Genomic DNA, 23,391 nt, shown 5'->3' with positions numbered 1-23,391 from the left:
GTGTTTTCTTTCTGCCAAAGTCTCTACTAAGTGTAAACTAAACCGATATTAGTTTCAGAAGTCTATGCAGAGAATGACAGCAGGCTGAAAGAATGCATTCCCGTGACTTTATTAAAGTCGGATTCAGAACAAGTTGCCATGTCCACTTTCTTTGTTTTTTTGCACTTTGTGTGTAATTAGTTGCTGCCAATATTATAGTGTTTTAAACATCAAATATATTTAGTTTTGCTATGCTTCTTTTTGATATTAAGCAAACATGAACACCTTTCTTTTTTTAAATCAGGATTTGTTACTGTATTTAATGAATAAATTAAGCCTTCAAAGTAATTGACTTACTGCAGGAAGGCTTCCTCGTAAACAGGGACTTAATACTGTATAAACCAGTCCTGTAAAAATGATTGGTGAAATGATGAATTAAGTTCTCGTCTACAGTCATTAAATGTTTAATCTTTTACTGTTGTTTTTTTTGTCCAGCCAGCAAAATTCCACAAACATTCACATGTAGTTCTTCCTCCATACGTGATGCATATACCATACATTATGTGTGTGTGTGTGTGTGTGTGTGTGTGTGTGTGTGTGTGTGTGTGTGTGTGTGTGTGTGTGTGTGTGTGTGTGTGTGTGTGTGTGTGTGTGTGTGTGTGTGTGTGTGTGTGTGTGTGTGTGTGTGTATACACACACACATATGTAAATAGCCATGCGGGTAAGCCATGCACATGTGCCAGGGCTACTCACTCCAACTCAGGGAAAAGGGATGAAAAATCAGGTAGCATAGCTTTGACAAGTGTGAAAATGTCTGTTCCCCTTTCACTCAAAGTCTGTCAGCGGACTGACCAAGCTGACAAACCAGAGCTGAGCTGAGAGTGTAACCCCACAAACAAGCACGTGGACGGACAGCTCGGCCCCAGTGCCCCTCACCAGACGTGTTTAACCCTGTCTGGGTCTGTGAAAAGTGTGCCCTGACGTGAATTACAGCATGTTCATCAGACAAAACCAATGCACAGATTTACCGCATGTACTTTAAATCTTTTAACTGTAATGAGCCACTCGGGTCTGTCCCAGTTGCAGTGTGTTTGTCCAAATGGTTGAGCTCCCCCCCCCCCTCTTTTTCTCCTTTTCCCTAGCCCTTCCCAGGCTCACAGTTGAAATACTGTGCTGTAGTGCAAAGGCGCTCCATTTACCAGTAATTACCAGTCATCCATCACTCCTTAGATTGCCCGGGGTCAAGCCCCCCTGTGCCCTGTGTGCCCCTTTTCCTCACCCTATTCCTTCAACCCCCCTGCAGACATGTGGTCACTGCGGCAATTATGTTGAGTGCACCCTGAGCTTTACACTTGGAGTTGGTGGATAAGTCCTGTGTGTGAACACTGCTGCTGTTGTGATGCCTGCCGCCTGCTTCTTGCTGTCCTTTGAGTGGCCCAGCCTGCTGGCGCATTGCCCCACAATGCCACATTCACCCGTGCCTTAACCCTGCCCTGTTTACAGGAAAGGAATGGCAGGCCATGTTTAAATAGAATGCATTTAGTTTGTCTACCAGCACAAGGCCAGGGTCAGTTGGCCACCTGACTCCTGTGTCAGACCGGCCTGACTTATGGCTCAACATGTCACTGCTATAACAAGAGGTCAGCGGTGGACACTGTGTACAAGAGAAGGGTCACATCCTCTCAGAGTATTTACAATACGCTCCCTCGGACACTCTCCACTCGTGAATAGAGACGGATGTGGAATCAGCGAGCAGAACATCCATCCATCCAATGTTCTGAATATTTTGCATTCTTTGTTACATACTATACAATTTGCACAAGCAAAACTACTTCCATTGAATGTTATGATATTAGCTTATATATGTTGTTGTAGTATTAGTTTCCCTGTCAACCAATTTAAAAGTCATTGCAGATTTTAGTGTTGTTTGGAGTTTTGTGTGTGGAAAATTGAATTGAATGGAGAAATTTTACATTTTATTCACAGTGCAGTCACAGTAGGGTCCAGATACTGTTGCATACATCAGTTAGTTATACAGCGTGGAGTCTGTTTTCCCCTCTGAATGGTGTTCAGATGCCGACTGTGTTTCTAATGTCACTTCCTGAGAATTTAGTCAGTGTGATAACAGCCAGTGTTTCTTATTGTAGATGTTGTACTGTATGCAACATTAACTGAAATCTTAAAGGTGCTGTGGTGCTTTTTGGAGGCTTTCATATAGACCTTAGTAGTCCCCTAATACTGTATTGGAAGTCTCTTTTACATAGACCTTAGTGGTCCCCTAATACTGTATCTGAAGTCTCTTTTATATAGACCTTAGTGGTCCCCTATTACTGTATCTGAAGTCTCTTTTATATAGACCTTAGTGGTCCCCTAATACTGTATCTGAAGTCTCTTTTATATAGACCTTAGTGGTCCCCTATTACTGTATCTGAAGTCTCTTTTATATAGACCTTAGTGGTCCCCTAATACTGTATCTGAAGTCTCTTTCCCCAAATTCAGCCTTGGTGCAGAATTACAGCCACTTGTCCCACAATGAGCTTTCCTTAGTATGTGCCATTTCTGAGTCTGTAGCTTTTGAGGAGCAGAGGAGGAGGGGGGGGACATCATGGTTTTCAAACTTTGCTTGTTTGAAAGCCATGATGTCTCTTTCTCATGGGTGGGCCATATTCTTTGGGCAGGCAAAGCAGAGAAAGGGGAGGTAACCTTGTCCCTTATGACCTCATAAGGAGCAAGATTCCAGATTGGCCCATTTGAGGCAGAGCAGGATACCCAGGGCTCGGTTTACACCTATCACCATTTCTAGCCACTGGAGGACCATAGGCAGGCTGGGGCAACGCATATTAAAAAAAAAAACTCAAAGTGAAATTGTCATGCCATGGGACCTTTTAAATTAGGAATTTTCTGTTCTCTCCTCTGATTGACACCCTGTCCTCCATGAAACAATGGCAGCTGTGAGGAAACAAGTTCTACTCTTGCCAGCCTATAATGAGTCCTAGAGAGTTTTATTCCTTCCTTTACTAACGACTGCACCTTTAAGTGCAACAGCAGGAGCTCGAGGTGCAGAAGACGAGACCAGTTGCAGCCATTGTTTCTGCAAATGAGCTTTTCACACCTGCCCTTGTTTCATTAGAGAGTTGTCAGCTTCTGCAGCTCACCGTCTACTGAATGGAGATGAGGAAAGAAGCTGTGAATGTCTGTGTTCACTTCTGTGAGTGTGTGTGCATGTGTGAAGTGTGTGTGTGTGTGTAGGAGGTGTTCACATGTAGATGTGTGATCTCTTCTGTGCACATGCAATTGTTTTTGTTTTTTTACAGTTTTATAATGGCCAAATTTGAAGCTCAATTTAGGAGGCTTACAAATTGCTTGTCACTTTGCCCGCAATATATCTCACTGTTTGCCAAAAACAATAAAGCCTGTATACTGTACTGTACTGTATTTATTTAACTACGTATTTAAGTATTATCTTGTACTGCCACATAACTGATGAAATAACTACTGAATATTCCCACTGATATTCTGGGCTAAATACTACCTTTATGGTTAACATCTAATTCTGTGAATGTGTATTGTCTCTATAGGTCTTGTGTGTATGAAGTCAAGCACCTCAGTGGTGGAGCTCGTCATGCTGCTTTGTTCTCAGGTGAGTTTTTTTTTTCTCTCTTTTCTCCTCCTCTTCAAAATCCTCTTTCCCAGCCACTCTTTGTCTTTTTCCCATCCTCTCTTTGTGTCTCTGTATAATATGCCTCTCTCCTGCACTTCTCTCTCTGTCAACAATATGCCCAGATCTGTTCGGGGCTTGTTTCTAATTGGACATGGGGGGTCAATTTAGTACATTTCACTCACCTATTTCACTCATTAAAAGATATAATTTGAACACACAAGATAATAGGTTCAGTCTTTATCCCGTTTGCTTTGTTGCTTTGTTAAATTCTAAGGGCACTTTCTTATTTCTGAATTTCAAGTTTTTTCTTTGTTGAAGCTTTGCTTATCAGGGTTTATATATATATATATATATATATATATATATATATATATATATATATATGTTATCAATTTTTGGGGGGGAAATTTAGAAATTATAAACAAGTGACAAACAACACTGTGACTGGGAAAGTGTCCCCTGGCCAAAAAACAAACAGAGGATAGATGGGAGGGAGGGAGACAAAACAACACAGGCACAAGACAATGGACCTAACACCTGTGCAATGTTTTTCTTTTTTTGTGTAAAATGTTCCATAAGCGAATTGTCCAAACCGATGAGGACATAAAGACCCAAACAGCTCTCTGAGAACCCAGTGACTTTCTCACTCCACCCCAGAGCTTTTATCCAGAGCCCTCCTTTAGAGAAGCAGCCCCACCTCATGCATCGCTGCGAGTGACTGATCACCTCCACGCTGACCCTCTGAGTCTCTTGTTAAGCCCTTGTTTTAGAGAAGGTCAAAGCCCCGATGTAGCAGTTAGAACAGGAGATATTTAACATACCTTCTGTCAGCCCATCAGTCTTGCGCCGGGAGCCCATAAGGAAGCCATTACGTGGTGCCTCTTTGTGGATCCAGACTACAGGGCCACAGCCTTGAGGAGGTGGATTGCCACTATGTGCGCTCCGTGGTATCCACAGTCCAAAGCCCTCTTCAGCAGGGAGCTCAGCCTCTATTATATGGAGGCCATTATTCAAGGGCTTTCCTCCGAAAAAATGTACATAAAACGGGCAGCCAGCATTGAGTTATTGTCTCTCTTTTGAAGCTTTTCGACGGGTTCCTTTTTGCACTGCTTTTCTGTCTGTAGAGTGTAGGAAGTTGCTTTTTCTAGCTCTAGGATTTATTGCTGATGAGCGTCAGCATGCTGTTAGGGTTTGAGTCCATCCCCCCTTTGCACAGATAGCATTACTGCGGCTCCAGAGGTCCATGCCATTAGGGGCTCTAGGGATGAAACTCAGGCTAAGATATGGATCAGACAGCGAGGCCTTGAAGCTGGACCATATCGCTCGCTGTCCTTCTACAACCTTTCAAATAGAGATGAGCCACTGCCCGGTGTCCTAATGCTGCACCATTAGTAATGAATCCAGTTATGTGTCCAGCTAATGTGATTTTCAAAACTCCCACTGTAATGATGGAGAAATGTTATCAGGGTTATGTTACTTCACTTCGATGACAAAGCTGAGATATTTAGAGCTGTTTTATCATGAGCATGAGTTTGTTCAGACTAGGGCTGCACAATATATCTTTTTTAATCATCGCAATATCAACTGGTGCAATAAACCCAATGTGAAAGGCTGCGACATAAACTACTCTGGACTGGACTGATTGCACTTTAGCTCAGTCCGTAGGGAGTCAGGTTGGGCACCAGCAGGTCGGTAGTTCAAGTCCCATACGGACCAAAATACAGAGCTTGGATTGGTAGCTGTAGAGGAAGCATAGGTGGGTTGGTGTGGGAGACCCGGGTTCGATTCTCACTGCGATATGTCAGCCAATGTGTTCCTGAACAAGACACTTAACTCCTAGTTGCTCTAGGTGTGCAAACTCAGATATAGATATAGCAATTGTGAGTCACTTTGGATAAAACGATGATGCCTTTTATTAATGAAATCTTTCTGCACTTTTTCCACACCGTAGTATGTGTGTGTGGCTGTCATATTGTCTGTGTGCCTATGTGTATGTATGATGTGTATAAGCCATTGGACACCTTAATTTCCTTCGGGATAAATAAAGTATCTCTATCTCTATTTACTTATCAGTAGCACGACACACTCCGAGATTTTTTGTGTCCTTCAAAAGAGAAATTAGTATAAAACTGCACTTTAAAAAGTAAATGTAACTAAATTCTTTTTTTAGTGCTGCCTTTTACGTTCCAATTCAATATTCAATTTGTTTCATAAAATAACGTTGGAAGTGATTTCCTTTCATTCTTTTAAAGTCAACAAGCAATCTGTTGCATTTTAGCAGAATACTGAAAGCAGCAGAAAGGCAGAACTGAGTAAGACTTTAATATTTATCGCAAGTAATATCATCCTCGCGATATTCACCAACATCGTTGCATATTTCCCTCGTATCGTGCAGCCCTCGTTTTGACTGTGCATCCCATAAACTCCTAATTAATGTCTTTGGTAGCACATGCTGTATCTCAAGTGCTTTCAAAAAGCACAGCAAGTCTTCTCAGATGCAGGGTGAGCTTTTGCTGACATCACTATGAAATGCCAACTTTGACATATCCCTCACATATTTCAACATTAATGTTTTAAGACAGCGAGCGGGGCACTCAGCTGACCTTTAGTCCCTATCTGTTTTGTGACCTGCCAGTTTTGTGAATGAATTGGTGCTAATGATCTGCCTTTTCTTATTTATGCATACTAATCGCAGCAATCATTGCGTGGCTGGCCACGGCTGCAGACACTGTGTGTCTCTCCTCAGCCTGGGCAGCTAGAGGAAAAGGTCAAGCCGCTCTGTTTCTTGTAACAGCTTAAACATACAGGGGGGATCTAGAGTGGAGCCACAGAGATTTAGTGGTAGAAGGCCTCCAGATGTGGAGAGTATCGCGGAGCAAAGCAGAGAAGATAAAAGCAAATGCTCCCGCACACTGACAGGTTGGATTGAAACACCACAAATACTTAGTGCCCTGCTGAATTTCAGGAAGATTGAAGTGGGAGGGGAGAAAATCCTATCAAGGCCAGAAAACCGTTCTGTGGGATGGGAGTTGTGGGATTTTAGGTCCGCCAAAAGGGCTTACAGTTTTTCAAAGATAGATGGAAGAATGCTACCATTGCTCCAATACACTTACAGCATCGTCGTTAACTGTCCAGCATTTCCCAGTGTTGCGTGTCGCTTTTTAGCAGCTTTTAGCCAATTTTTTGGTTCTCCACACAAATGTACTCTAGTCTTTAGGTTTATGGCTCTCATTAACATTGTTTCCAGCATGCAGATGTTTTCAGCAACAAAGCTCAGGCAAAAAGACTATATACAACCTGTCCAAGTGGGCAAGTTGTGATTTTTTTTTTTTTTTAGGAGTTTGGGGAAAATAAAGCCTAAGATAAAAAATGAAGTGACTATTTGACTTTCATTTGTCAGATCATCCTAAAATGACTAAGACAAAACAGAAAAAACGGCCGGATATGCAAGTAGGCAATTGTTATCCTCCTAAGTAAGTCCTAACAACAATATCAGGCGACAATATGCCAAGTGGGTTTTCAGTTTGTTGTGGAGCTCTTCTGCCCCCGGAAAGGCCAAAAACTCAATCAGGGCAGTTTTAAATGCAATTTCTAAATATCCAAGCTGCTTAAACAAACTTCCAATGGCCAGAGGTGCTACATCCTGGTCATGTTCTGCATTTACGTCAAGGACCACATCTTTTGCACATCTGGCCTAATTCCCTTCAAATGGACAGCAGAGGAATATCTGCAATCACAGGCATCCTCCTCTGGGAGCTATGTTGTTCCGTTGAAAGAAAAAAGTAAGAAAAAAAGGGCCTCTGAAGTGCTATCTCAGCTGTCAACAAGCATACCTCAGACAAGATACTAAATTGACTAGTTCATGCTATACCTCCACTGACCTTCTGGCACTTTTTTCCTGGCAACGCCCCAGTGTCACATCTGCCTTGATTTCTGTATTTATTTTTGTCACGTGAGCACAGTGCAAGTGGAACCTCAGAAGACTTGCTGCACATGATCCCTGTCCAAATCAGGAACAGCTTATTCCAGGCAGATACTGTAGCAGAGGAGGGGGTCATGGGGAACATTTGGAGACCAGATGCTCAGCAGTTTGTCAGCACCATCTCCCTGACTTAACGCATTGTAGGGTCAGAGTGTCCACTCTTGCATGAACCGGTATGTGTCAGGCACGACAACTGTGTACAAAAACACAGGCCCATACATAATAATGTCAATGTCAGTTATTCTAGTACTATTCACAACACATGCTGCTTACCTTATCCACACTTTGGCAAACAGTGTTCTTATCACTGATCCTCAACTACAGATTATATACCCCCATACAGTATATTCATTTAGTTGGAATTGGAAATAGCATTTATTTATGCAAATTTTCAATGGATAATCATGTTAAGAGGCTCCTTGCAATATGTGAATAGCCTTGAGTTGCATGTACATTAGTAGCCCTCAGAACTGAAAACCTTTTTTTCCTTTTTTCATTTTCCTCAGTTTTCCCTCCACTTTTGAACTGTGGCCTTCTCTGTTTTCTCTTCCATTTGCATCTCAGTGAGGGTACAGGAGAGCTGAATTTCCCACAGTGAAAAGGCGCGCTCTCAAACTGCTTTTTAATCATTTCCAGAGCATGTTGTGAGACAGCAAGTGCTGGCATTCTGGCCCAGGGCTCGGATCCCTTCCAGGCGCACACTGCAGGGCTCAGCGAGCCTGCTCAGTAATCTGTCACTGGAAGGGACAGAGGAAATGGCTGTATTTTAGTGAGAGGATTCAGTTTCATCCCACAATTACATCACTCCTGTGTTTACAGATCTTTTCACAGAGGAAGAAAGGATGGTCACATTGGCTGTGCAAGATTTCAGCTTTTTATAACCATAATGTTTTTTTTTCTCAAAGGATATATGAACTAAATGCGTACTTTACCCACTTAAATTACAAGCCATGACATGTAATCTAGATTATAGTTTAAATATGCAATTTGGATGGTGAAATGTGATTCTTGTCATGCATTTCTGAAAGACCTTGTTGCATACTGGCTCTAAAGGGTAGTTTGATACTCCTACTCTGCCACCTTAACTAAAGCTGTTTGAGAAAGGTTTTTTTTTGTTTCTTCATTCCTTTTAGCTTTACTGCCTTCTTTTGAAAACCGGCTATACTGACATGGTTTGTTTTGAACCCACATCTATATTTATTTTAAGGATGTAATTATTTTTTATTTTTATTTTGTACTTTTAACAAACCATTCACAGCCCAAAAACAAAACAAAAATCGCACTCTTGTGTAAGTAACGAACCACAAATTTGTTTCATTTCAGGAATGGCAGAACTCCATTCAGAAGAACGCTGGCCTGGCTTTCATTGAGCTAATCAACGAAGGAAGGTAATGCATCCAGTCACTGCAAAACATAAGGTCCACCAAGCAGTGGTTTATTCATGCTTGTGGTATAAGTATCTACTTTAAAAAAATTATTTTTCTCCCTCACGGGCATATAAGAGTTGTTGGACCAAGTAGCAAGCCATCAATTAGATCTAAACCTCTTGGTGCCTGTTTTACTGTGTTTGTCTCTCTCTTCCTCTGGCCTCTGGGTGTGGCCAGACTCAGGGTTTTCCATAGAGCAGATCAGGGGGCGGCTCAGCCTCCTTGCCCATCTGCTGACCCATCTGGCCAGGCCTTCTCTATGCCCGGGCTCTTGCTGCAGCCCGGGCTCCTCTGAGTCCCCTGCTGGCCCTGCAACAAAGAGCTTCAGTCAGTTGGGTCCACACAGCGCTGTCCAGGGTGCTGCCGACAGACACATCATTTCCCCGGTGTTACTTGAGTGTCCGTACACCTGCTCTGCTCAACTAGACAGGTCTAGATGTCGCTAGAGTCTGGTGAATCTGTTTGCCTTACATGGCGTGGCTGACAAAGACGTTGTTTCTGCAGTATGTGCAACAACACATACAGCAGGTAGTTGTGTGCTGTGTCTCTGTTTCATGATGCAGCTGTTTGAAAATGCCCGGAAATGACTAAAATAGTTCACTTTAGTATTACCACTGCCCTTCTCTAGCATGACTGTAGCATGTATGCCCGCATCCATGTAAGAGAACTGCCCCAGGTGTCCATGTTGATACATGTATGCAGTTTTATTTGACACATTATCACAGAGATCTCTTAAGGCACAGTCTTTAAGTAAGAGTGTCAAAAAGTAAAAGCTTCAGGGACCACAATGTTGACCCCTGAATCTTGTTAAGATGGAGACAAAATGTATGTTTTTTCTTAAAGGCACAGTCTGATTATAGTAAGGATGTAACAATAAACTCAACTCGCGGTTGGATATAGGGCTGCACAATATTTCTTTTCATCATCTACATCGTGATGAGTGTATTTGCAATAGTCACATTGCAGGATGTGCAATGTTAACGCTGTCACTCCCCGATGTAAGTCAAGTGCACATTTGAGTCGCGCATGCGTCACTTCTGTAATGTCAACACAGTAAAATGGACCTACTTAACCAAGTTGGTTCGCTGCTGAACTCAGTTTTTTCCTATATCGTGCAGCCCTATTCGATACGATTCATAATATGATTTTCTCACGATTTATTTTGCAGAATGAGCTTCAGACAAATAACTAGAAAATATATAGAAACTGTCCAAAACAACAGATGTGGCCTGGCCTCTTATCAGAAGTGCATCTGAAATTGTATTTTATCTTATTCTCTGCTCTATTGAATAAAAAATAAATAAATAAAAAATATACAACAATTGCCACTTCAAAACAACTTAATAAAAAATAGACAAAAAATATCTTCAATAAACGGGAAGATTACACCTCAGGCTGTTTAAAAATTGCATTGTAATCTTTACACATCCATATCGATTTTTAACCGCTTCATTGATTCATCGCCAGGTAATAGACAAACAAAGTTAGCACTTCCATAGACCAGTTTTAAAGCTCTAACAGATATGATCAGTCACATCCAGGCCAAGTGTGAAAACCTGTATTGATTAGTGTTACCTGTCTATGAAATATTAAAAAAACGTGTCATAGAGAGTGTGCATCTCTTTTTATCTCTCTCCGTATATCACTTGTCAACTCGCTTTCTCGTCTACTCTTGGTTTCAAAACAAAGCTTGGCGTTGTCAGGCCCCATTTTTAACCAGTCTACGTCTGTCTATTAATGAGTGGCTGTCAGCAGTTAAAGAGGAAATAGCAGCTGATGAATGCAGCCTCGGGATTACTGCCTCTCTTTGGGACAGGAGGGAAATTACAATCTGTATCAAGCACTGGAGAGGAACAGGGGCTGCTTTAATTAAAACAAAGCTGGCCTAATGGTGTGTAAAATGGCATGTAATCTACACGCAGTAGCCAGGGTGTTCTCGATTATTAAAGATACTGGAATTTAAATGTGATTGTGGGCGGAGACCACGGGGCCCCCCCGAGTCAGCCATGTGAGAAGTTGTTCACGGCCAGACTTGCGAGCAATGCAGGCACTGGGTTGATGTTGTGGTCAGTGTGAAGGGATGCTCAGTCAATCAGGAGTATGCCAGACAGGCTTCAATGCTCTAATGACACTCCATTCCCTCCTTAATGCTACAGAGGGATCTGTCACTGACCTGCAGCCTTGCAACATAACACAGACAAATGATGCCGCTACTAGACTGCTTTTTCAATGTTGCCCGATTCTGACAAGCTATATTTGCCTTAACCCTGATTTTACCCCTGATTTTAGCTGATAAAAAAACAAATTATTATGTGTAATATGTGTATAAATGTATGCTGCATTATACTTTCTCTTTTTTGTCAAAGGTTGCTTTGCCACGCCATGAAGGACCACATAGTTCGGGTAGCCAACGAGGCCGAGTTCATCCTGAACAGACAGCGAGCCGAGGACGTCCACAAACACGCAGAGTTTGAGGTATGAAGTGCTCCATCCTTTGTTGCATCTGAACCTAAATGGTAAAGTTGACCAGGTGTTGTACAAAAGAGACTATACTCAACTGTGAATGGCACAATGCGGATCATTGGTTCTCCAAATTCAAATTGCATGAATTCTTCTGTGAAAATCAAATACTTTGTCAATATTCTAATGAACTCTAAACAAATCCTATAAGTTTAAAAATGTCCTTCAGCTGTATAGGCTCAGTAATTGTGTCCTCCTAACCATTATCTATAAATTAATTAATTACTGGTAGCAAAGGGAAAAAGAGCAACAAGCAACATTGATTTGTAGTGCCCATTTTATGAAAAAAACATTTAAAAAAACGTTATTTTTTGTCTCTGGTGCTTCCACACGCTTACAAATAAAACAATTAATAAAAAATACCTATGCTGTTTTGAGTGAAACACAGGTTTCTGAATGTCCTCTGACTTCAGTCTCCATGATCTGCGCGGCTTTCTACGTCACTAGCTGAGACGAGGTGGCTAATCGTAGCATGCTAGCGCGTTCTCAATGGCAAAACACTGCTACAACACACACTAGTGCACCATAATCTCCAAAAGAACTACTTCCATGTCCCTGTTCTGCAGGTATTCCACAAGTGCCCCTCATTTCTTTCCAAAGTCAGTCCAAAGTTGGAGAAAGAGTTATCTAGCTGATGGGATCATAGCTACTGAGCATGTGCGACTCCGTGCAAAGACAGTAAAGAAGTGACATGTCTCACTCTGTAGCTAAAACAGAGACCTAAACACACCGGGTAAAAACAGGATCTGCAGCAGTGTGCAGTACAACAAAAATATGGTGTTTTTTGAAAATAAAACCATGTAAACCTATTCTGGTTAGGGGGGGGGCGATCACTAGACACGTCCCGATACAATATCATCACAATACTTATGCCACGATACGATATTATTGCAATTTTAAACATATTGCAGTATTTTGCGATATATTGACATTTTTAACCTTTTTTCCAATTTCAAATGATGTCCCCAATAGGACACTTTGTCAACATCTGTTTTATTTAAAAAAATACATTTCTCTGTTTTATTTCGATTTTTTTTAATTTAATGTTATTGCTGCAAAATGGGATTGTCAAGCAGACCAACCGACCAACACATATATTATATAAGATTCATACGTGGCGTCTGTGTATTGATACAGTATTCCCACTGAAAATATTGCAATACTATGCTGTATCGATTTTCTCCCCCACCCCTTATTCTGGTACAACCCCAAAATACAATTATGAAGGTGAAAATGAGCATAATATGGGTGCTTTAAGAATTTAATATACTTTTGGACTCATATCTGAAGAGGGAATATATTGATGTGAGCTTGTAATAACGCTCTCACAGAGAAATCACAGGAAAGCCTGAAAGTCTTAATGCATGGATGGACATCACGATTTCTAAAATGGAGAAAATAACAGCATATCTTGACTTTAAACTGGATTTATTGGTGTCGCTCTGGGAATACTGGGTTAACTATTAACACCTGGCCAGACATTATTTATTTCACAAATGTTTAACCATATGGAAAGAAAGGAACGCTCCTAGTCTCCACTGTGTTTCTATATTTGTTTTGTACACATCTCAAAAGGAAGCAATTCAAAACCAACAGTAGTGGATGATGTACACATATTACATTATACCTTTCTTGGAAAGTTTTGCAGTGGAATGCCAACCAAAGAGTATATTAAAATATTTTGTATAAGCAATGTCTGAATGTTACTTTTCCTGCAGTAATGGGTGTTTAGTTGTTGTTTTCCTCCAATGGTTTTCTGTATAGAAATATGCAGAGAAAAACATCTCCCTTGTAATTTTCAGTGCAAGCTACAGTAAATCAGACAGCAAAATATAAAAAATATAGTGACAACTTGCTGTATTTAAATGGTTTCTTTGGTTATTGTAGAATATAAGAAGACATCCTATGTGTGTAATCACACAACCCTTCACGCTCGCACACAGACACATACACACATACTTGCAGCACCTCTGTTAGCAGCTTGTACATGTGTGTGTGTGATGAGTTTCTTATCTGGCAAAAGCAGCCATCGTCAAACCGCTGCTTGATATACAGTTCTTGAGGACCCTTGACCCGCCAGATAAACTGGAAGAGACGGCTAGATATGCAATGTCAGGAGAGGGAGGAAGTGTACCTGGCCCCGTCCGTTCTGTCTGCCAACTCCAGACAGCCTACACGTTTCATCTAGCTCTGATGTTACTTTATTACCCACTCTCCAAGATTGAAGATCCCCGACGCAGACAAGACACTTTTACAATTAAGTTGGTGTCAGGGCGAAGCGTCATAAGCCTTAACGTGATAAATAAGGTTTGGTATTTGTCACAGCACCACGTGGCGACGAGAGGTGACAAGCAGAGATTGAGTTATCCGCCGTATGAAGAATATGTTGAAGTCTAATATCTGACAGGATTCAAATTTGAAACAGGAAATTCAATTTACTTCCAGCTTCTGTTAGCAAATTAGATTTTGAATATTAGCAAGAGTCTTTCCCCCCCCCCCCACCCCACCCTGGGTGGCATACTGAGACAATCCTGTTTTAGCTGCAAAGATAGGGCCAGATGTGCTCGTCTAGATCACTTTGAGCCACTTGGAATACTTTAAGACTCGTCTGGAAAAACCAGTATCGCCATTTTTCACATGTGGCCAATTCATTTTGAATAGATCATTCACTTGGATATCAAACATTAGCTGGACTATGGTGTAAATTATATTTTTATTTAGTTTTTTTAATTTGGTGTCCAGATTTTGTTCTAGGAAATGGCTGCATATTTCACATTGTACACCATTTACCAGGGGACAATAATGTATTCCTTCATATATTGGCAGTGTATATGTGTTAACCTTGACACACTATATTCTTTGTGGATCTATTAAGAGTGTTTTCCCTTCTCCTCTAATAGCTCCATCCAAGGCTACCTAGCAGGGAGCCTCATCTGTCCGCGGTTAGGGAATGGACTGCCTTCATGTGCTGGCCATGATTTACTGCACTCCTCCAAGGGAGCAGAAATATATCTCTCAGCTGTCCACTAATATCTTTATGCACTCAAGTGTGTTGAATGAAGCCATAACATTCTTCAGTGTGACAAATGCTCCATTAGAGGGTATACATTATTCTGGCTTTATTCAAGTAAAACATTCACAAATGCTATTAGTACAATGTCAGACATCACTTCTGGCACTGGATACTGTACTGAAAGCCATAAATTTACAATGAGGTTCACACAATGTTTTTCTTTTTTCCTTTGTTAAATCTCAAATTAGTCCAACTGTGCCCAATATGCTGCTGACAGAAAAGAAGAAGAGAAGATGTGTGACCACCTGATCAGTGCTGCTAAACACAGGGACCATGTGACAGCCAACCAGTTAAAGCAGAAAATCGTCAACATCCTCACCAACAAGCATGGTGCCTGGGGGACGCTGGCCCAGAGGTAAGCCCTCACACTTCACAAGTTCACCTTCGGACCGACGTGGGCCACGGTGAGTCTTTAACATGAACCATAGCTGCTCAGCGTTAACTGTAGTGTCCAACCTAGAGGACAAAAGTTACCTGTTCACAAAACTCCGCCGTGATGGGGTTGGACCACCAGTTAATGTCATTTTCCCAGGATCCAATAGGGTCAGCCATCGGGTCAGCAAACGCAATTACAGTGTGGAGTGGCTCTATCCCCTGGGGACAGCTGATTGGCCAGTCTTCCGACAGACGGGGAAGGGGGTTGGGGGGTGTTTCTGCACTGTTGTCCAGGCATTCGTTGACCCTCTCAGTAACACAGCCCAGCACCTGGTGGTAGTTGCAGACTTTCCCATGGACCCTGTTAAAATAACCGCAGGCTCTCCTGCGCTGCCTCCCGCCTCTCACCTGCATCCACATGGTGCCTCAGATACAGAGTGGACTGGCAGCAGTTATATTAGACAAACAGAGGTGTTACAGCATAGTTTGTATTTCATACTGAGGCAAGGCAAGGCAGCTTTAACTGTATAGCACATTTCACAAACAAGGCAATTCAAAGTGCTTTACATAAAACATTAAAGAGCAATTAAAAACGATTAAATTAAATTAAAACAACAGATACAAGACGAGAATAAAATTTTCAGTGCAGTATTAGAAATTAAACATTAAAAAGCAATAAAAACAGCTAAAAATATAAAAGCAGATAAGATTCTCTAATCATTTTAACAATGCAACTTTGGTATAGGAAATCAACAATTATTTAAAGAAAGGACACATCAAAAAGAAAGGTCTTCGGCCTTGATTTAATCCAAGTGAGAGTAGCGGAGTACTTGTCCATTTTCCTGTACTCAGTGAACCATTTTGTAGAAACCCAGACTTTGTTGACCAATAAGCTAGGCGTTCTACACAGGCAGAACCTTTATATATCTTTACCATCTCATCCACCTCGGGCCCCTCAGGACCATGGGACTTTGTGCTCTGGTTACCCACAACCAAGAGTGGAAGTACTTCTCTTTACACTACGATATAGTTGTTACTATGAGGCTTAGTTTAATCACGGCAAACTTTGTAAAATCCTGAACAGCTCCAACTGTTCCTTGTAGATTTAACCATAAAATCTATATCACACCCGCGAAATTCTCACGTATGTTTGTTTCCTGTACAGAAACTACCCCAGAATGGCCAGAACCCTAATCTCACAAAAAACACCCAAAAGATACCATGTTACTCAGTTCACTTCAACATTTGTGTCAGTCAACAACAACATCATCGTTGCTAATAATTTTCTGTCTGTAAAATATATATATATTTATTAATATCATCGACCGATTTTAGGCATTTCCCGATCTATTGGTATTGGCATTTATAATGGTCGATAATGAAAGTAAAAAAAATTGGAATCATTAATTTTGCCAAATAAATGATTCTGATAAATGACTATTTAAAAACCTGAGATAAAAACGGACGGTCAACCATGTTATGAGTGTTGGCGTTGCATAGTTTGTCCACCAGAGGACGCTCTACAACGTCCCCGTTGGCAACACTTTTTTTTGTTATTGTTCAAAGGACTTTAAGTTTCATATCTTCAGTTTGTATTTTTATGCATTCTTTTTATCAGAACTCTAATATATTTTGATGTTCCTCTGTTCTGTTGTGACAATAAAACAAATTATTATCATATTATTTTAGTGAGAACTCATAAAACTACAAATAACTAATGTTAGGGAAATCTGTTTATGTCTTGTTATGCATTTTTTTAAATCTATATTGGCCGATATATCGGAATATTGGATTTTTAAAATCACCAAATATTTGTATTAGTATTGGCCTTAAAAACCCTTCATCAGTCGGGCTCTAATATTTACAGTATATATATATATATATATATATATATATATATATATATATAATATATGCATCACTGCAGGTCAGATACATTAAGTAAAAGAATAAAATGTCAAACATGAATCCAAATACTTAATTGTGCTGTGAGCTACATTTTCCGAGACCAGGCACTTGAAAGACAGTCTGGCCCTTTTACACAGCCCAGCTCTGCTGATTCGCCAAAACAAATTTAGCCTCTTTGCTGAAACAGTAGCTTTGGTTTTTGTTATTACATTTTGAAAATACAATGCAGATGTTCAAACATGTTCGTTGAAATTGGGTTCATTTCATACCTTAAACCATCTTTACCATTATCGCGAAAACTATTCGAGCTGGTCTAATTACTTTTTACGGCCACATTTTATGTCTTTGACTTGCAGTAAAGTTGAAAGAGTTTCCTCTCAAAACAGCAGCCGTCATAAGCAGCTACATTTGGTTTCTTTTTCCATGGTAATGTGGCCAATTTCTACTTCCTTCATGATATCAAATGTAGTTATAGTTGCATTACTCGCGGTGTCATTTTCTGTCTGCAGTTAGGCTCAGAACTACTAAAGAGAAACCAAACGTGTACTAAAAATTGTGTTCAGTATGATAGATATTGTCAAATAAAATGATATGTTGGTCATGACTGAGAACGCGGCAGTATTGAAGTTCAGACTTTCATAAAACTGACGGAACCGTAGCAGAAGTAGCCATGACAAAAATCTATTGGATTGAATTCTGGGCTCTTGTTCAAATATTTATGGAGCCCCTCTCCGAGGCATAGCATTTGCATTGAAACAAAAGGTTATTGAGCGTGGGTGCATTGTAAATGATACCGCAAAACCTCCAGCAAATTCAAATTTAATGGTAACCTGCTGGTGAAGAAAAATGATGCAATATGCTCACAAGCTTAAGGCAGTGTTGCAGTTCAGCAGCTTAGTCTTATTCAATGCTACATTAACTTTCCCATTTATGCTGCTCTTGTAAGATATAAAGCCCTCGAGCATTTTGAGGTGGCTGTCTGTTATGTCTGTGTGTGTGTGTGTGTGTGAGAGGGAGAGAGATAGTTGTTAATGTTTGTTTTCACCCTCACTCACAGCAATTGCTTTGCCTTTTACTCTTAAGCTTTGTCTGGAGACATGCCAAAAGGATATTTGTTATGTGTCTAGAATATATTATAAACAAAATTATTCTTCGGCATGCAGTGGGCAGAAACTAGTATGATGTATATGATGTCATGTGTACTCTAGGTCATTAGGTTGACATATATAACCGCCCGGTTACAGACATCTGCACATTATCTGCGTCTCTGAAGGCCATTCCCATTTGGAGCTGTTGTTGCCTTTGTGGCAAACAGTGTATGAAACTGTGTTGTAGCACATTCAACAACAAGGAAATATTCTATGCAAGGCTTGAGAACAGCTGCTCTGCAGTCATGATCTGAGTGAAGAATAAGCAGATCAGACCCCACGGTGCCCTGTTAGATCATACTATATGCTTGCTTGATGATGAATGTCCCCCTGTATAGACTCGCCATAGGAAAATCAATACTCCTCAAATTGAAACAGTATAGGGTTGTATTGATCCGCCAGCGCTAAATCAAAACGAGGAGGCTTTGATACATCTCTCCCAGACAGCTCCCTGCCCAGTAATGACACACTATCAATTTTAGCTTTACACTGATAAATCAAGTTGAAAATTGGATGTCAGAGTTTTTTTCCAGGCAAAGAGTGATTCTCCCTGCCCTCTGGTCCCCTCTGCTGTTGACCTCTGAACCCTGCCAGTGGATTATAAAGTTCAGGCTCGTCTAAAGTGAAAGTAGATGTCAAGGCGACGCTGATAAATTCATTGAAGAATACCATCCGCCGATTTCGCAGCATAGGGCTACCTTACTGGGACGAAAATATGAAGTCGCTCTCACTCTGCAGCTCTCTCACAATACATGACGAGTGAATGAAGCAGCAACCATTCATTCCTCACACCCAAAATCTGTAACCTATCAAACATTTTAAAATGCACTGTTGGAAGTACACATTGAGCGGTATATTTGCCAACTTATCATTTTTTTGTATGCATTATTAGTTTTTTTAAAGCATCCTTTCAATGTTTTACACCAGATATAGATATTTTTATTGAAGTCTTTGTTATGTGTGTAATTACACAAACACGACAAACAAAGGAACAGACATACAAAATCAGAACCCCTCTCCAACCCCCACCCTCCTCCTTAGTACAGTTAGAAAAAAAGAGAAAAGAACAAATTAAATAACCATTGCGTGGGTTCACCTTTGGTTACATCTGAAAATCAAAATAAGGAACAATCAAGTGCTGAAAGAGGTCCCAAATAGTTCTAAAATCATAGAAGTTTGGTAGACATAATATCAAAGGGGAGCAAGTTATACACAGATTTACTAATAACACTTATGTAACGATGGTAGTAAGGCCAAGAAGGAGCTCCATATCTTTTCATACTTCTCTGTGTTCCTCCTCACACTGAATAAAAAATGTTCAGGTGGGCTGTAGGATGTTAGTTCATTTAACCATTGTTTCTGTGATGGAGGAGACTCTTTTTTTTTCTGCAAAATACACTTTTCACAAAAACTGTTTCTACTAATGTATACAGAGAATATATTATTATTGATGTTTGCGCCATTTACATGGTGTGCCGGTGATGTGGCCTTATGACAGCCAGGTACACCTACTGTACACACTTCTGACACTTAAATATTCATAATCGGAGCTGCAGTGAATCTGTCTCGTGTCATTCCCTGCCGTTCATTCGCCGGCGCTCTTGGATACTAATTGTTTGGACACTGCCACCCTAACAGAAATGTAAAAGGGCCTGGAGGAGACAACCGTCCTTTTGTTTCCATATGGGCGTCCATGTTCACATCAGCAGCATCGGTGACAGCTGACGGAGGGGCGTCCGCTGGCCCCCATAGCAGACCTTAACCTTACCTGACTGGTCTATTGATTGTCAACATTTCTTCTGTATAATTACTTTTTTGTAGCAGAGGAGAGAAAAAGGGAAAATGGCGGCATATATTGATCTGTGGCAAGGCAGTGAAGCAGCCGTTTCCCTTGACTAACAGTGAGTTCCATCGCTCACTCTTGATGAATGGTAACAATCTGTCCCTGGATAATAACTTTGTGATGGAATGAACCTTTTTACTCACGATGCGCGCAGAGCATTTGGTTTCGCCTGAAAGGGTTATCAATTCTAATAGAAGACCACTAGCACAATGGGGGAGCACCTTTATAGGCCCTTACAGCTCAGAGGGTTCGAGGTCTGATGGCCCCTCTGGGGCAGAAAGGAAAGGCCAAGGTCTCTGGTTGGTCCTGATAGTATAAACAAAAATCATCCTGACAGTATAAAATATATAATTCAAAAATAGTGTTCTTTTAGACATCCAGAGTAGCAGGCTTTCTTTGAAAAGCCTTAGGATCAATGTTATGTATTCGGTTACAATTAGTAAGAATATAGTGTAATTAAGTAACCCTAGAAACCACTATAAAATCAATGTACCTCTAAATGGCTGTTTTTTTGGCTATGGATTGCATGCAGACATTAGAGCTTTCTATTCTGCCCACCCCCTCAAAGCCATTTTTTTGTCTGATCCAGTCCTCTGCATGCCGTCTTTCATTTCGCAGTCCATGATCTAGAGCTAAAATGCAGCTTCTTTTAAAACCAATTGCAAGTGATAATGTTTTTATTCTTCATTTAATTAGACCACATTTATAACACAATCCTCTTTTTGTTCTTGCAAGCCGATATTCTCTCCACTTGCATTTGTTCTTGACCTACACCAGGCTCTATTCCCGTGGGGCACTCTTAACCTTGCACGCTGTGCTAATTATCTTTGGAAAGAAGCCCAGTCACACAACCATCAATTGCATCGGGTGTTGAAATTGAGCCGGGCATCTCCTGACTGTGCCCCTTTTCCGATGAAAGATGGGGATTAACAAAGCTGGCGAGAGTTCACCTATAGTACAGTACGGCTCCTCATCCCTCGTCTGATCGCGTACGTCTGTCTTCATTGCTCCAGATGACTGGGAGTTTATCTTGTTGCTGCTGTGTTGTTGTTTCCCTTTGGTCTTTGTCCGTTACCCATTGGTCCGTGTGCCTATTCTCTAGCTCTCAAACTACAAAAGAAAAGTCATATCCAATAACTGGAAGCGTTTAGATCTTAGCATGGCATCCTCACGTCTCCGGCCGCGTTGAGTGTAGTGATGGTGAAGAAATGGCGAAATTAAAGAGATGAAAGTCTCGTCTACCATTTGCAGCCCTCTGTGGTAATCTGATCACGATGTTGGCTACACAGTCACTTCACGCTTGGCATTCAACAGACGCATGATCAAACTTGATGTTTTTATAGGGAAAATGACTGTGTACTTTTTTCTTAGTTTATAGGTTACTTTGAAAGCAGTGGGCTGAGAAATGCTCATCACCATATGGTTGCCAGTCACCACGTTTTGATGCACAGTGTCTTTTTAAAAAGTGTCTTTTTTTTCTTTTTTTTATCCAGCAGCAGTATGTTGAGGAATGTGCTATAAAATGCTTACCAAAAAGAATGCACTTGTTGACAGACAATGGTTCAGCATTTTGCCGCTTTGGTTTTTAGTGTCTGCTGGCTGCCTGATGGTTTTCATGATGTGTGGAATCCCTATTATTATAGATCCACATATGTGGTTGTCATTTTAATGGGATCAAAGGACCGCTTGCATTAAGTAACGTTATTTAGGCAAATAAGAGATTGTTTTGTACATGTCTGGACTAACCATGGTGCCAGAATTACCTCAAGAATTCTGTTGGGGCAGATACATGTTAAATGTTACAGGTACATACATTTATTTCTTATTTTATTTTGAATCACTACTTTTAGATTCTGCTTTGTGGCATCTCAGATTCCTCATGGACTTTGAAACTCATAGTCCGAGCCTGTTAGGAAAAACTGAAAACGAAAGAAAAGACCACTTGTCCTCCGAGTTGCACTGAAAACTTGAAAATTGCTGCGTGTGTGCGTGCGTGTGCGTGCGTGTGCGCGTGTGTGTGTGTGTGTGTGTGTGTGTGTGTGTGTGTGTGTGTGTGTGTGTGTGATAGAAACCAGTCACTGCGCCTTTGAATAGAATTGTCACTGATTACTGGTATTTATTATAATTACCCCCCACTCCAATGGTCACCAATGGAAGCTTTTAAAAGGAATATAATGGTGTTTTATTGAATCAGCATGTCCCTGTCCTTCCTGCCGACCGCCTCACACAGATCTCCTCTGAGCTGAAATAGAATAAAAAGGAAATCTAGAACCATGAGATCCTAATCTGCTGCCTGTACATGTCTTATTGAGCCAATCTGGTTTAAGGGACTTGAAAAGCATCAAGGTAATTATTGCTTTCAACAATAGATCTGTGTAATTACTTTTATTCAATTATTTCTTATTCTTATTACTTTAAACATATGGGATTGTAGTTTACAAGGCAGTTGCATGGCTTTTAGTGAGTGAACACTGTAGCTGAAATGTAATGTATAGTTTATTTCATTTATTTTTTCATTTATGTGGCCTTTGCTGATTTGACACAAGTAAACCTTAGGAGCTGCCAAATATCTACTCCGATGTTGGGGGGCTCTATAGAGAAACCCGTAGAGGGGGGTGGGGGGCTCTATAAAGAACCTGTAGGGAGCTCTATAGAGAAACCTGTAGGGGTGCTCTATAGAGAAACCTGTAGGGGGAGGGTCTCTATAGAAAAACTTGTAGGGGGGGGGGGGGGGGCTCTGTAGAGAAACCTGTAGGGGGAGCACTATAGAGAAACCTGTAGGGAGCTCTATAGAGAAACCTGTAGGGTGGGCTCTAAAGAGAAACCTGTAGTGGGTGCTCTATAGAGAAACCTGTATTGGGGGCTCTATAGAGAAACCTGTGGGGGGGGCTCTATAGAGAAACCTGTAGGGGGGCTCCATAGAGAAACCTGTAGGGGGGCTCTATAGAGAAACCTGTAGTGGGTGCTCTATAGAGAAACCTGTGGGGGGGCTCTATAAAGAAACCTGTGGGGGGGGCTCTATAGAGAAACCTGTAGGGGGGGGGCTCCATAGAGAAACCTGTAGGGGGGCTCTATAGAGAAACCTGTAGGGGGAGCTCTATAGAGAAACCTGTAGGGGGGGCTCTATAGAGAAATCTGTAGGGGGAGCTCTATAGAGAAACCTGTAGGGGGGGCTCTATAGAGAAACCTGTAGGGGAGCTCTATAGAGAAACCTGTAGGGGGAGCTCTATAGAGAAACCTGTAGGGGGAGCTCTATAGAGAAACCTGTAGGGGGGGCTCTATAGAGAAACCTGTAGGGGGAGCTCTATAGAGAAACCTGTAGGGGGGCTCTATAGAGAAACCTGTAGGGGGAGCTCTATAGAGAAACCTGCGAGCAAAAAACGCGAGAAAACCGCAAAGAAATGGCCAAAACTGCATTGCACCCTTTTAATAGGGGTTTGCAAAAAAATGTCCCTTCATATCGCGATTTAAGCTC

General features: G+C 41.2%; 1 protein-coding gene across 10 annotated transcripts in view; it reads left to right on the top strand.

Annotated features, from left to right (window-relative positions):
• The window catches only part of nbeab (neurobeachin b), a 286,390-nt gene that overhangs the window by 165,031 nt on the left and 97,968 nt on the right, over positions 1-23,391 (top strand). For all 10 annotated transcript variants that reach the window (XM_032502122.1, XM_032502050.1, XM_032502085.1 and 7 more), the window contains 4 exons: positions 3,558-3,619; positions 8,946-9,010; positions 11,416-11,524; positions 14,831-14,997. In XM_032502122.1, the coding sequence (XP_032358013.1) occupies positions 3,558-3,619; positions 8,946-9,010; positions 11,416-11,524; positions 14,831-14,997 (403 nt within the window). The remainder of the gene's footprint in view (positions 1-3,557; positions 3,620-8,945; positions 9,011-11,415; positions 11,525-14,830; positions 14,998-23,391) is intronic.

This window comes from Etheostoma spectabile, chromosome 3 (assembly GCF_008692095.1).
Source record: "Etheostoma spectabile isolate EspeVRDwgs_2016 chromosome 3, UIUC_Espe_1.0, whole genome shotgun sequence".
In the NCBI taxonomy this organism is placed as follows: domain Eukaryota; kingdom Metazoa; phylum Chordata; class Actinopteri; order Perciformes; family Percidae; genus Etheostoma; species Etheostoma spectabile.
Note: the sequence above shows the minus strand (reverse complement) of the source record. Positions and strands in the feature narration are given on the sequence as shown.